This window comes from Anas platyrhynchos, chromosome 1 (genome assembly GCF_047663525.1).
Source record: "Anas platyrhynchos isolate ZD024472 breed Pekin duck chromosome 1, IASCAAS_PekinDuck_T2T, whole genome shotgun sequence".
Lineage (NCBI taxonomy): Eukaryota > Metazoa > Chordata > Aves > Anseriformes > Anatidae > Anas > Anas platyrhynchos.
Window position 1 is genome coordinate 195,585,937 of NC_092587.1, and position 15,002 is coordinate 195,600,938.

Below are 15,002 nucleotides of genomic sequence, written 5' to 3' on the forward strand. Positions count from 1 at the left end.
GTGCGAGTGGCTGCGATGCTGTCGTGTGCAAGCACAAAGCTGGTTCCTGTGATTGTGCTTGGGTGAGAGCTCGTCGACGCTGGCTGCAGAAAATTGATTCCTGTGCACCTACATGTAGTGGGGTATGGTGAGGAAAGCCTGGTTTCTATTAGGACAGGTTGCCTTTCTCTCTCCTACAGGATTTCCAGCAATAACCAGGTTGTTCTTCATGGCTGAGAGTGACTGGTGCTGGCAAACAAGCCTGGGAGGGTGTGATGGAAATCTGTGCAGCCCCTTGTGTTGGTATCGCCAGTGTGGCTGCAGTCCCACAGCCTGTCCTCAAGGCAATTACAGCCAGCACTGATGTATTTGTGTGTTCTGGGCTTGTTCTTGCAGCCCAGCACTAGCTCCTCAGTGAGAAGGCTCAGGAATGGAAGGTTTGTTCTGTCTGCTGATCAGCTAAAACTGATGGCTTTCAGCTCTCAGAGCAAGTAGAACAGATGTACTCGCTCTGGGCTCATCATTCTTCATCCAATTTTCTCTCAGTTAACATCTCTGCCATGTGACACTTCTTCATTATTTTTTTTAAGCCAGATCACTGAGAAGTTCTTTGAGGTCCCGATTGTTCTTCCAATTTTCTTTGACCTTTCTGAGATGTGGCTTTGCCTTTGAAAATGTGGATAAGTTCACAGTGTTACCTGAAACAGCAGCAGGAACGTGCTCTGCACACCGGGCCGTTCCTTGCACACCTGAGCATCTCGTGGCACTCGGGTTGACACAAGACAGGGAGAACTCCCAAGTCTTAATACCTACTGAGGTTTGAGCTAAACACCTTATTTCTTCTAAGAATGAGAAGTTTGTTCCACAATGCTCCAGGAAAAGTGTAAGAGAATAAGCACTGCAGTGGGAACTAACACGTTTCTGGTACCCCTGTGATACGGGAGACAAGTGCCTGGGCTCCCCGACGTTCTCGCAGGAAGGGGTTGCATCAGTGAGCTTTAAGAGGCTGAAAATAAGCATTTCAAGATTTGGGAGTGGATCTGCCACCCGTGGGGTTGTGCTCCCGATGCGTATTTCAATTTTCCCCGCTAGAATGAATCGCCGCATAGATCCATCATCACTCCTACCTCTGCTTGCTCTCTGCCTCTGTGTGCGCATCGACTCAAATTTAGGAGCTAAATTTCTGTGGTGATGGAAAAACACTTTGTGATAGCTACAATTAGCACTCTTTTTTTTTTTTTTTCTTCTTTCCGTGGGGAGTTTTTAGCAGGGTAGTAGGCGTCCGTCACGGGGAGGGAACGAATGGGAAGGACCCACATCATTTCTTGCGGTCTGTGCCTGCGGATTTCTTTTGGAGTGCAATTAACACTCAGTGTGTGTGCGTGCGTGTGGGTAATGAGGTAAATGAGACAACCACTGGGGATTCCTACTGAATGTGTGTGCAGTATTTTTCCTAAATCCTTTTCCAAAGTGGTTCATAATAACTTTCATGATTTTTTTTTAATGTGTATTGAGCATTTCAGTATCTGGAGCTAGGATTAAATTTATACAACACTACAATTTATAGAATTTTCACTTCATAAACTAACTCTAAATAACTTTTGGCTGCTTTAGTTGGCTGGAATTTTAAATAAAATAAATTAAAATACCACCCCTCACCCCCTTCAAAAGCCCAAAGTGCTTTTGGGTTCTAGTCCCCTACTGCCCCATCCCTGCCTGGTCTCAAATCTGAAGCTGGTTAGGATTGATTTAGGGAATGTGCTTTTTGAAGGAATTTTTAGCAAATATGCTGCCATGTGTTTTAGCATAAGTTACTGATCAAGCAAGACCAGAACTGAGTAATTAAAAGTGAAAATGAGCTGGAAATTCATAGATAAGTTGTAATTTGGGATGGGAGTTTAAAAATGCTTTGGAGCCAACGTTGCCAAAGGTGCATAAGTCTCTCTTACAGATTTGGGAACTTGGTGATTAGTAAAGTACAACAAGATTCTTGCTCCACAGTCCTAAAGGTGGTATCTTCTGTTATGCATGTGGGCAGGTGAGGCTGTGCAGTTTATAGCACTTCTCTTAAGCTTTGTTGCTAATGCTCAAGTTTATCAGTCGGGGCTTTCATTTTGAGTTGGCTGTTGATTTACAGGGTAACGCCTGAAAGTTACAACACTGAAAGCTTCGGAGTAGCTGTTGGAGAAGGGTTGGATCCCTTCCATCTGCAGTTGGGAAGTGATGCATGCGGCCAGCAGAGTTTCCAGCCACTTTCCTTAAGAACAATACCTTTGCCTGAAAGTTAAAGGTTGATTGTATTTAGTTTGGGATTGTATGCAGCAACAGACCGAACCAGAGCTTGGAAATTCATCGTGTTGGCTTTATGTTGCTTCTTGCTGCTGTTCTGTGGGCAGAGGAAAATCTGTTAGCAAGTCTCCAGTACGCCAGACCCATATGTCACCTGCTTGGTTGTGCAGCCTTCAGAAAAAGTGGTTCTGATCTTTGATTTTGCCTTTGTTCTTTGTGACCACTTTGTGTCGTCCCCTTTGAGGACAACGCTGAGATCCACAATTCCTGTGATTCCTCTGATGTCCAGCAAGATATTGTACAAGCACGTGTCCTGTTCTCCATGATGGTCTGCTTCATCCATTGTAGCATTTTTTCCTTTAATATAAGAGGAATCAGTGGCTTTGCAATGACTTGTATAAAAGATACAAGAACACTGTCATGGCGTTCCCAGGACTTAAAGGTTAGGAAAGGGAGGAAATGCGTAGTTGCTTGCATAACCTTCGTTTGTTATCCATGGCGTGCATTGTTGAAGACTTTAGGCAAGCCCATGTGGTTTGTTTTGTAAGATACATAACTCACGCATGACAGAAGGTATATGAAGTAGTTTTTTCCTTCCAAGACAGTGAATGGATGCCATCCCTGTCTTCGGTAGGCTTCCAGAATGAAATTCTTTTGAGCAAGTCTGCGTTCAAGCTAGCCAACCACAAGTTCTCTGTAGTCAACGGAAAGAAAGACGTTGTTTACAACATGATTTATTGTGATTTATTTAAGGAAATGCCACGCTAGGTGAGAACACGATGTAGCTGAGCCGTGGAAACCCTCGCTGCAGGACATGAGCGCTGTTGGAGGGGTAGCAACTGGTTGTTCGGAGCGGAGCTCACCTTCAACTGAGCTCCAGTGAAAGCGTACTTCTGTCTTGTTGGAAAACTCTCTCTGTTTCTCCTCCAGTTACGAAGAGAGTTCAGAATAACCCATCCAGATGTAGACCTCTAAAATTGAAGTAAATGCCGTCCCTTGGGCCGTGTTGGGTAGGATTAACTGCAATGCCAGTCACTGACTTTGCCACCTTCACGTTACTTTATTCTAGCCGTGGTGCAAAGTGGCTTAGACTGGCTTTATGTAGAACATGTATATTGTTAGTAGGAAAACATATTGAAGAAAGATGTGATTTTTCCCCCCTATCCTTTGCTGTAAATCACTGGAACTAGCCTCAGCGAGCTTTTCCATTGCTATCTCCCTGCCAATGCAGGAAGTGTGTCAGGCTTTGGTTATGCGTAACACATGTTCGGCGAGAGCGGGGCTGTAGGGAGAGGCATCGCTTTTTAAGCTTTAGGCATTCATTGAAGCTATTTTTTAAAACTGTTGCTTTTAAGGCACTTCTTGGTTAGTGGATGATAGCTTAGGAGCACTAAATCATGGGGAAAACGTCTGCCTGAGCACCTCCTGAGTAGTTGAGGGCACCGTCCTGCCGCTCGGTCCCACCCCTTGCGTGGTGGAGCTCTCCTGTTTCAGCCTGGCCCGTGGCTCTTCATGTGGGGCTGCCCACAAGAAGACAGGTTCATAGGAAATGCAGAGATGTCTCTTGTGATGGGAGCCCTCCTTCCCAGCTCACCGGACTGCAACTGCTATTAAATTACAGCCCATATTGCATAGGCCACCAGATGGGGAAGATAATTGACCCATAGTCACAGAAGGCTTGGCTGGATGCGAACCGGTGATGCTGCAGTGGATGCAAACAAACAATCCATCTTTTTGCTGTCATCTGTGAAGACCTGACCATATGTGTTGCTCTGTGTCACCACTTTGGGCACTGTTATAGCCTGACACAGAGGCACAGCTCACATTCCTGCAGGTGTACTGAAGTAGAAGCTTCCAGGGGAGAAAACCCAAAGTGGCTGAACTCGGTGCCAAGTCCAAGAGGGGCCGAAACTTCACACTATCACAGGGAGCAAGCAGGGGGGACTTAGGGTGTCTGAGAAGTAGGAAAATCTTAGGGGGAACAATTCTGACTGTGTTGAAATTCTGGTTTTTGGCTATCCTAGTTGCATGTGTGTGTCTGTGGGAAATGGGCTTCGTTTCTCCTCTGGAGCTGACGACGAACAAAGGCACAAAAGGCTGGTTCTGGAGGATGAATGATGCTCTTGTCCATAAGCATGGTCATTCCAGGGCAGCCCAGCGAGGGACTGGAATTCAGCCCCCGCCGTCAACTTGTTTTCGTAAGACTCCAGTTTCCAGGACTGTAACTGCTGTATATTTCATGAGAATTACAAGCTTTTTAATCTGTTTTAAGAGATGGAAAATCTCGGTCCCTTCCCTCCAGGCTCTAGCCATTAAGTCCCTTTCTGTACCTCCCCCGTCAAGGAAACAGAAACACTGAGTAGCCAAACTCTGGGTTGCAAAATATTGATTTCATGCAAATTAGATGGGGGAAAAAGCCAGATGCAGTCGGTTTTCTGTCTCCTTTACACGGGAAATAATACTCCCTGAGTGCTTCTCTAGTTAGAAGAGAGCAAAGACAGCAATCGTAGCTAATTTTTATTATGTAGAGGTACCTGAACGTCTGAATATGAAGTAATGGGAAGTGAAGGAAATCTCTGGAAGTGTTTATGATTGCCATCTACTAGGAATGGAAAATTGAGGAGAAAAAGAAAATGGCCTTCAGATGTTCCTCAATAATATTTTCAGCTCCTCCTGATCAACTGCTGCGTTTCTCCTAGCTACAAAGTGCAAGAGTTCTCCTTTGGCTGATTAAAACTGGGTAAGAGGTGGTTATTTATTTTTCCTGTAGTTTTAGTTTTGTAGATCGAAGCACGAATTGGGCAGGAATGAACAAGCATGGTATTTAAAAGGAGCAGTCAGATTTGTGACTGCATGTAGCACCTGCCAAGATCTGATTTTTTCCGTAGATGTTTTTGCATTGAATGAAATGTCTTCTTTCCCCCATGTGTGATTGTTTATTGGTTGTAACTATATAATTATTTATGTCTTGACTCCTTGTCATACACACCACTCATCTCCTAACTGAAGTTCCTGGTAACAGAGACACTTTTCTGTGGCTTATTTTGGTTGGCAGAATTTTTAATTCATTGGTCAGAGCCTTTTTCTGTTATTTTTTCAGACTGATGGTAAGAACTTCACTGACTGAGTTTAAGGTTTTCCTTGAAAATTGTAATCTCTTTTCCCTTATCTGTTTGCTAAACAAAGCAGAGTAAAAGCAAAGAGAGGAGAGAGCGAGCCTAGAGTGCTGTCCAAAATTTTTGAGTAGCCAATGGAGAGCAGAACTGCTGTCTTTCAGGATCCCTTGGCTCTGAGGAAGGTTCTGTATTAAAAATTGTTGGACTTGTTCAAATAGATAATATCAGCAGTCTTCTGTGCCAGGGACTGTTGCTGTGTCGAGTCAATGACGACTTTCTGCCGGAGCCTAACAAGAGAATTGTCTGGAGGCACCAAGCCATGCAAACTTGAAGAGACAAGCCAGCCGTGGTTGGGCGAGTGGCCCTCAACAATGCGTTCCTTTGAGCTTCTGAGCTTTGCCTTGTCTTTGTGCAGCAAGGGCCCACAGGACTCAGCAGCCTGAAGAGACTGCTCTTCACCACCAGAAGCTTGGGTCTGAGTGGAGAAGGCTCTTTGTGGAGAAACAAAGCAGAAAACCCCAAGGAAATACTGCAAGGTGGCTGCTTCCTCCTCCAGAGGAGTTCCTTTACTACCCAGCTGTCTATATTATTATTTTTTATTTGTAACACACTCGTCTCAGTTTCTTTCTAAAGATTTTTCAAGGCGGTGGGAAGGAAGCAAGTGGATTTCTCAAGCCTTTTTATACTTTCTCAAAGCACACACGGTAGGTAGAGATCAGAATTTGTGATTTGTTTTTTTAGACTAGGAAAACATAACTGAAAGGCAGCTGCGGCGTGTGTTGTATGTGATTATCTAGAGTGCTGTAATCATCTGTTGTCAGAACATTTTGTTGATAACTTAAATGCCTCTTGTGATTTTTTTTTTTTTTTTGACCAAGCTAGGAAGCCACCTTTGGTTGTACGCTTTCTTAGGAGCTGAATAAGTTTGATGTGGTCTTGAACAGTGTGTTTGATTCTCCGTGTGCTATTCTGAAATGATCCGTGAGCTCATGGTGTTTTGTCTTTCTCCCCTGTTCAACTTCTAATATCCCAAAAAGGATAAGACACAAAGCATTTCCCTGCGATTAATATCTTGCTGGTCTGAATGTCTAACAGTTTTCCAAAGCATCTGGTCATAATCCTCAGAAAAATCCCCGCGCCTCAGACATGCAGAGATACTGCTGTTCTTTCTGCTGTGGTATTCTTAATGATTCAAAAATAAGCAATGAAGTCCATTTACTTGCTCAATTTGTGTTTTATTACATTTCCAGTAGGATACTTAGTACATAAATCTTCTCAGAGTACACTCGAAATAGCCACAAGTGGCAGCTGAAAATCTTGCCAAAGTAGCACAGCATTTGCAGTCTAGAGGAGGATTTATCAAGTAAGCACAGCCACTGCTTCACGGCTCTCCTAATTGAGCATTAGGAAGGCAGAAGCATCTTGGCAGCAAAATGCTAGGAAAAAACGTGCCCTCAAAATTTACCCCTTCTCTGGTGTAATAAGTGTTTCATTTAGAGAGGAAATCAGCGTACCAATGAAAAATTATCTGAAAGAAGTGTGTGGGTTTCGATTCTGCACATATTAGTGGCAATTCTGCAGCTTTTGTTAACACAGGTTGGACAAAATTAGGCCTCCATGTGTTTTCTAAGGTGAGTGGAGAAAGAGCTTCTGTATCTGTTTTATTTTAGAGTTTTTCACACCGTCACTGGTGTAATGATGCATCCTCATACACCTAACCATGGTGGCACTGTCCTTTGTTGATTGGCATGTATGGCAACAGTTGTAAAAGAGGAAAGGGTTGTGGGGTGGCAATAAAGGGGAAGCAGCAGGTGGACGTGGTCTGAGACAACAAAAAGGCAGTTCAAAGGAGAAAGGCATTGGTTACTGTGATTTACTACTTAGATTCACAAATAAAATAAAAAATAAATTAATACATCAAATAAAAATAAATAATAAAAATAATAAATCAATGCAAAAATAATCCTATGGCTAAGCCTTTGCAGTAAGACTGATGTGATACTCTGAGACAGGAGGAACCTAAAGCTGTCACTGGTAACTCAGCTAACAAGCCCTATGCTTTGAGATCATGCCTGTTTTAATGAATTTGATGCAATTTTTGGATCTGAGCATGCTCATCTTTTGCTGTCTCTGCACACAGTAAGTTTGGAGCTCTCTGGAAAGTACAGGCTGACTTCTCTGCAGGATGTGCAGAAGACAGGGCACTGCTACACGGGACACAGTGAGACCCAGGAGCTGGGTGTCACCCTGCCATACAGATATCTGCATCAGAGTGGGTTATCCTTGTTCTCAGTCATCCTAAAGGTGAATCTTCCAGGTCTCCCCCTTTCCACTGGCTGTAGAGAGAGCTCGGACGTAGATCTGTGGTTTTAGGTGAAATAGATACTCCTGCAGTGTGCTGGGTGCCCTGCCTGCGGAGCGGCATGAGTGCTGATTCAGGAGGGCACTTAGTCATCTGCCAGCCCTTGAGAGAAAGGCAAAAAAAAAAAAAAAAAATAAAAAAAAGGAAGGCTTAGATTGGATAACTACAAGCAGATTCCCAGGTAGTCCATTACAATTGGAAGCATCAGACAAATGTTTTCCTGTCGGAGATAGAAACCTTTCCTTGCTTTCCTTGGCTATCGAGTTTCAAATCCACAAAGTTTCTCCCATAATTTGAGAACAGCTTATTTTTACACACAGAGACATAGCAGGTTTCATTCTTACATACACATATGCACAAATTCTTGTGCCCCCAGCACAGATCCTGCCTGCTGCTGCTGACCGGCGCACGATCACGAGACAGACGTGCCAGACCCGTGAGTTCAGGGGCTGCAGATGCAAAGGCTTTTTTTGTGCATATAATGTTTGTCTGTATGCCCAGGTTAAATATGTTTACGTCAGGGGACCAGGTAAGAGCCCAGTTTCCTGCTGTAGGAAACAGAACAGGGCTGTGTGTTGCTGGAACAGACGCAGCTCCAAGCCTGGAGAGCTCAGCTTTTGGGTAGACAGAGCAGACGTGGTTTGGGGGGAAGGAATAATGCAGGAGCGGGGTGGTCAGTGCAGGCCTGGACGTGGCTTTATACATAATTAATCTATTCACAAAATGCAAAAATCATTTGGAGTGTGTAGGAGGTTAGCGAAGAGAGATTAACGCAGAGGGGGAAAAAACGACAATAATTTTTAATTGTCGTGCATTTTAATTTTGTCTGAAACAGAAAGGATTCATTTTGTTCATTCCAGTTGTGGTTCAGAATAAAGGAGTCTACGCAGAGACGGTTACATAGCGATTTGTTAACACACACCTGCAGTCTCCCTTAAAAAAATATGCATAAATTCAAAAAAAAAGAAAGTTGTGTTTGGGTTTCAGGACTCAAGTGTTCAGGAGAAAGAGAATAATTAGAAAATGGGTAGGAGAGGCCCCAGGTGCTCTCTTAGCACACCTCTTTGTTCTGAGGCTCCTGCTTTGCTACCAGAAAGTTTGAGCTGTGGATGTTGGTGTCAGGGCCAAAGGTACTGTCCCAAATCGCAGAATGGTTTGGGTTGGAAGGGACCTTAAAGATCATTTAACTCCAACCCCCTGCCATGGGCAGGGATGTCACCCGCTAGACCAGGTTGGCCAAGCCTGGCCTTGAACGCCCTCAGGGATGGGGCATCCACAGCTTCTCTGGGCAGCCTGGGCCAGGGCCTCACCACCCTCACAGTGAAGAACTTCTTACTTATTTCTAATCTAAATCTACCCCTTTTTAGCACCTCTCCTGTGAAGACAGGCTGGGGGAGTTGGGGTTGTTCAGCCTGGGGAAGAGGAGGCTCTGGGGACACCTTACAGCAGCCTGCCAGTACCTAAAGGGGGCTACAGGAAAGCTGGGGCGGGACTCTTTGTCAGGGGCTGTGGTGACAGGACACGGGGAGATGGCTTTAAACTAAAAGAGGGGAGATTTAGATTAGATACAAGGAGGAAATTCTTCAGTCAGAGGGTGGCGAGGCCCTGGCCCAGGCTGCCCAGAGAAGCTGTGGGTGCCCCATCCCTGGAGGTGCTCAAGGCCAGGCTGGATGGGGCTTTGGGCAACCTGGTCTGGTGGGAGGTGTCCCTGCCCATGGCAGGGGGTGGAGCTGGGTGGGCTTTAAGGTCCCTTCCAACGAACCTGTTCTGTGATTTAAAAAAAAACAACACCACAACATTAAGCTAGTCCAGGCATCTTGTCTGAACCAGATATGGGAGCAATTACGTGAGCCGCTCTGCTGGCAGGTTTGACAGGAGGCAGTGATCCTGGCTCAGCCTCAGCCAGGGCAGGATGTGTGCTGTCATCCTGGCCGTGCAGCACAGCTGGTAGGTAAAAGCCCGCAGGAAATACAAGAAGAAAACCTATCAATTGTTCTGTTCGCAGGCACAGGGAAACTCGAAATGCAGAGTTTGAGGCACCCTCTCAGGTACCGTGCCCCAGCACCCAGCGATGCTCAGAGCTCTGGGACCTGCACGTGGGTTTCTGGCACCAGGCTGGCTCTGCACCCCCCGAGCTGGCTGCAGCCACACAGGGTTAGCTGCCTGCGTGAGTCGTGCAGGAACATGAATCGGGAGAGGGATTTTCTGGCTGCTGCTTTAGGAAGCAGCATGAACACGTGGCTGGAGAGGCCTGGCAGGAGCGCACCGTCCTGAATCCCAACACAAAGGCGTGAGGGATGAGGTGAGGAGCAGCCCTACCCCCTTAGCAGGACCTGAAGCTCCTTGCCTGCCCCCGTCCACATGAGCAAAGTCACTTTCTTACTGAGATCTGAAGGATTTGCCCGCAGCAAAGGGTTTTCCTGCCTTTGGCACTGTAAGTGGGAGGGTGGGAGAGAGCTCTGCTTCCTCAGCCGGGGGCGGGTGGGATGGAGCTGACACCGGCTGGGATCCCGGGGTACGAGGAGCAGCTGTGAAACGTTGCAAGTGTGGGTTTGATCTGCCAAGTCGCTGCTCAAGAGCAGGACAAAGGTGGGTGGTGGCATGAAGTCCTCGCACCCTCCCTGAGCTGAGGCAGGGCTGGGTTAGGTGCCGAGGTGCTCGCTGTTATGGATATGATGGGTGCAATGGGGAGATGTTGTTGCTTGGTAAAAGAAGGCAAATAAAGATCATTCTGGCGTGTAACTAAACTCATCATCCTCCTGGAGATTCAGTTACCAAGCATCATATTTTTGTGAGGAAAAAGATACTGAGGACCTAGTTTAGCTTAGAGGCAAGGCAAACTAGCCCACAGGTTTTTGGTGCTTGTGTTTGTTGCGGAAATCAGTGCTGGCTGTGATGGACACGGCCAGTGTGTGGCTCTGCATCAGAGCGGCCCCATCCGAAGTAACGTGGTTTTGCCCAGCTCTGGCCCCAGTCTTCACTGTGGATCTCAGAGCAATGTTTTTTTTTTTTTTTTTTTTTCTACTGAAAATTTAAAAACCTGAGGCTCAAAGAGGTGCAGCATCTCACTTACAGGTGTGTGTGATTGCTGAGGCATCAGGAGCCAGCCTGCCTCTCAAGGCTGCTGAACTGGTGTCCCTGAGCTCACCTACCTGCTTCCTTGCCTCCCGGTAGCCCTTACTTTTGTTTTGCAAGATGTGCAGAGGGTTAAATTTACGTTTTTTTTAGGGTCCAGGAGTGTTATTTTTAGAGCCTTGAAAATAGGCTAAAGTACATCAAAAGGATTTTTCTGACAGCTGATGAGCCGTTATGGGGTGGGGGACCCACACACAGTGAGATGGGGAGGCTTTCACATCATTTCCTTACTCATACAAGGGCAGAGGGTCCCTCCAGGGAGCTAGTGGTATCCCAGAGCTGCATGTGGCTACTTCATCATCCCCTCCTTTCTCTCCCCTTGATCCGTTTCCAAAAATGTTCTGTTCTTATCCACCCGTTTCTCTTCCCTCCTGTAGCTCCCTGTCCTTTAGCGCTGCCCCAGATGTCTTCCCTGTGCCCGCTGCCTGCGTTGTCAGCTGTATACAGATTGTGTTACCCCAAAATCGATCTGAAGGAGCCATCGGTGGAGGCGGGTTTCAGCAAAATGCCTACTGCTTGTTTCTAGGTTTCTGCCAGGATGGTTTCAGGTATCCCTGTTCCAGCTCAAAGGCTCCTTCAAGGTCTAGAGCTAGGCAGACACCACAAAGACCAGCACACTGGAGAAGTGTTTGGGCTGGGCTTTCTGACCGTGTCTGTCACAGCCTCTGGGAAGGGTGAATGTTGTATCCCTGGGGCACGTGCAACCTGGGGCTTTGCAACCATCAGGAAAGAAGTCCAGGCAACCCTGAGGTGTGTCGTGTGCCTGAGGTCAGCTGGAGGATGGTAAAAACACAACGATTTAGCCCTTAACTCTGCAAAAAAGAACAAAATAAAGCGTGTGGGGGGGGGGGGGGGAATAAAAGGCTAAAAGCCTCGATCCTTGAGTGCTGTGCGTGCAGGAGATCATCTGTCCGCTGCCCTGCATGGAAGTGAGTGCGGATTTGGATCGCTAACCCCTTCCCCTGACCCTGGGGACTCCGTGTGTCAAAGAGCGTGAGTGAGCAGCTGGATTTTATTAGGCGTAGAAGAGCTGGTTTTTGAACCAAAAAGGCTTTGAGCTTTGTCTTTGACAGGATGGTGAGGACACAGATCTGTCCTCCCTCCCCTGCTCTCAGTGCGGTGCAAAGCCCACCTGAGCGCTGCCCACCTGCTGACCGCAGCAGCTCTTTGCCGTTCTGAGTGCTTTCTCTGTACCTTACCTCATGCTCATTTTGGCTTGAGACAGAGCTCCATCCTCTGAATGTTTACTGCTGGACCTGCTCCCACCAACATCTGCAGGAGAGCGGTGAGCCCAGCTGGTGGCCGGGGCCATCCCGCAGCAGCTGCTGCCCGTTTGGGCACGGACCTGCCCGGAGGAGTCGTGCACCGCGTCCCGAACGGGGTTCTCACTCACATCCTTCCAAGATAAAAGGCAGCAAAGACGCCCACTGCTCAAGGACTAATTAGCGAGAAGCCTCCGTCTCATTTGGCATAATCCGGAGGACATCTGGGTGACGCCGAGTTTCAGCCCGGCTGATTTCAAGGCTGCTGTTGGAGCGCAGAAGTTGCCGCAGAGGAGCTGGGGCTGGGGCTGCATCACAGGCTGTCAGTCAGGGCTCTGATGGGGCGTGTGATCTTTGGCCAACACAGCTGTGCTGACGAGAAGTCCCCAGCACAGTTATACCAGCAAAGCCCTGTTTTCACCGGTATTGCTTTGGGGGGGGCAGAGGGAAGAGAAGTTTTCCTGCGAGTTCAGTGCTGACCTCCCTGTCCGTCCCCCACACCCCAGTCCTGCTGCACTGGCAGCCTCCCAGGTGAGAGCTGGTGTAAGTGGGTGCGTTCCTGTACTGCTCTTCCTGCTAGGAAGTCAGCTCCACGCTTGCTCTTTTGTCTTTTTTTTATTATTGTATTTTTTTAAGTCACTTGAATGCTTTTTTTTTTTTTTAAACGTACATCTTGTTCTCAAGAAGGCTTTGATCTCGGTAATCTTTTCATCTATCCATCAGTCTGCTGTGTGAAAATGCCCGAGCGTGCTTTTATTGTGGCGTGGGATTTCTTTGGGTTTTGTTTTCCTTTCTCTGCATAGTTTAGAGAATTTCTCCTCCCCGAGGCTCTCCCTCTGGCTTGATCCTACATGAAAGTTGACCGCAGATGTGTCAGGCTCTAAGTGCCACTTTAGGCCGTGTCTTTGAATCTTCTTTGTAGGGATTTCCTGATATCAAATTAAACCAATTCTTTCTCCTTCCTCACGTTAAGATAAAGGAGGCATTTTGGCCAGGTCTGCACATTTTTGTGAGCAGCCGTGAGCGCTCTCTGCCTGTCTCCACCAGGAAGGATGCACACCAACTTTAAATCCAAGCTCTTGTGGCTGTTACAGGATGAGGCAGAGATAGACTAGCTTGCCTGCTCTTCTCTGCCCGTGTTATGAGGTTGGGCAATGTGGCTGACTGTGTTTTTTTTGGCTGGTTCAGGGCATTACCATTCAGATCCATCTACGTTTGGCCACGTAGACTTAGCCTTAACCTTGGTCTTGCCTGCTTCTTACCTGATGGTCCAAACCTATGGCTACGCTTCTATAGTTAGGGATGTGCTTTCTTAAAATGGCAATCTCCTTGTGCTGTGCTATTCCAGTGAAAACTCCTGTTGAAATGCAGTTACATCTGTGAGAAGTAACGCCCTGTGCTTAACTGCCACCCAAGGGAAGACAGAGGAGAGGTCATTTGGCAGACACTCCTTAACCCAGACACCCCAGAAAACCTGATGCCCTTTTTACAAGTTACGACTACTGAGCCAAATCGAGGTCTTTGCAGTTTTTGGACGTTGGGGACGTTGATGTGATAAAGTGTCTGCTGTCACTCTCCTTAACATAAAATACAATTTTCTTTATGTAGTAGTCGATAGCATCATGGTACTAGCTGATCACTTTAATCAACCCCTTTGGTTCTGCGTGTAGCTGTGTGGGCAGAGAGTTTAGCTTGTGATGGTGTTAGGCTGAGGAGAAAGTTGGGGTGTGAAAGCCACCAGGTAAGTGTGCTGCCAGAGCACACAGCCCACTCCAGCAGCTTCTCCATCACAAATATCCTCGCTTAAACACTTCTGCCTGGCCTAATGGCATGTTCCAAGATTGCAGGACTGTGTTGAGGTCTCTTTCATGCTCAGTTTTGACCTTACAGAGGCTGAGACACTGGGCAGTACCTCAGGATCCTTGAATATTTGTTGTTCTTGACGTTGTTGGCCTGTTGCAGGCCAACTTCTTACTAGAAGTAAACTTCTTACTGTATGAAAAAGTAATGATTTTTTTTTCTGCCTCTTTTTACGCAGGTCCTGAGGGAGACTAATAAATTAGCTGAAATGGAAGAGCCACCCTTGCTACCAGGAGAAACCATTAAAGACATGGGTAAGCGAAGAGTAAATTTCCTGTTGTTTGCTTGACCAAATAGAAAATCACAGAGCAAAATGCCCTGCTGGTCGTTGACCAACAATAGCAAATTGCTGATGTTTTGTGACACACAATCAGGTTGTTTCATTAATCATTGGGCATCACGTGAGCCAAGGTAACTGTGCGGTGCCTCTTAGCATGGAGCAAATACAACACTATTCAATCTTCCCTTCCTCTGAAAGTGATATTGAAGAACACAACTTCAGTCTTAAAAAAAAACAAAACAAAAAAAAAAAAAAAAAAACCACAAACACACTTGTCTAACCCTCCAAAAAAGCCAACCCCCCAAACCAGAACGTTTCAATGCTCAGTCCTTTCCTCTGCTGCTTTCCTAATGACTCTGAACTCTTCCTCTAACCATGGGCTGCAGGCTGACATCTAACTCACTCCACAGGCACAGTTAGCTCTGACAGCAAGACTGTAATCTGTTCCTGGGAATGGTTTCCAGTGTCTTTCTCCCATATGGATTCTTATATCTAACAAAGACTGAGCTTCTTAGATTTCCCATTGGTAGCAGCACTAGTACAGCCCCTCTTTCACTCTTGGCATCCATTCTCCCGAGCAGTGAAGGAATTTAATACCTTGGAGGAGCCTGTTCATCAGATGGATGCTTCTGGAATCATACAACCCTGGTAGGGTTAAAGTCAAGTAGCCAGGCATATGATACTACGTGTGTAGGTGTGCAGGGTAACTAACTAAAATT

The 15,002-nt window shown here is 46.6% G+C and overlaps 1 protein-coding gene across 3 annotated transcripts in view; it reads left to right on the forward strand.

The window, feature by feature from the left end:
* Window positions 1–15,002, forward strand: part of MTMR2 (myotubularin related protein 2) — a 62,118-nt gene that overhangs the window by 23,533 nt on the left and 23,583 nt on the right. For all 3 annotated transcript variants that reach the window (XM_005012851.5, XM_027467706.3, XM_038176422.2), the window contains one exon: window positions 14,182–14,257. In XM_005012851.5, coding sequence (XP_005012908.2) covers window positions 14,182–14,257 — 76 coding nt within the window. The remainder of the gene's footprint in view (window positions 1–14,181; window positions 14,258–15,002) is intronic.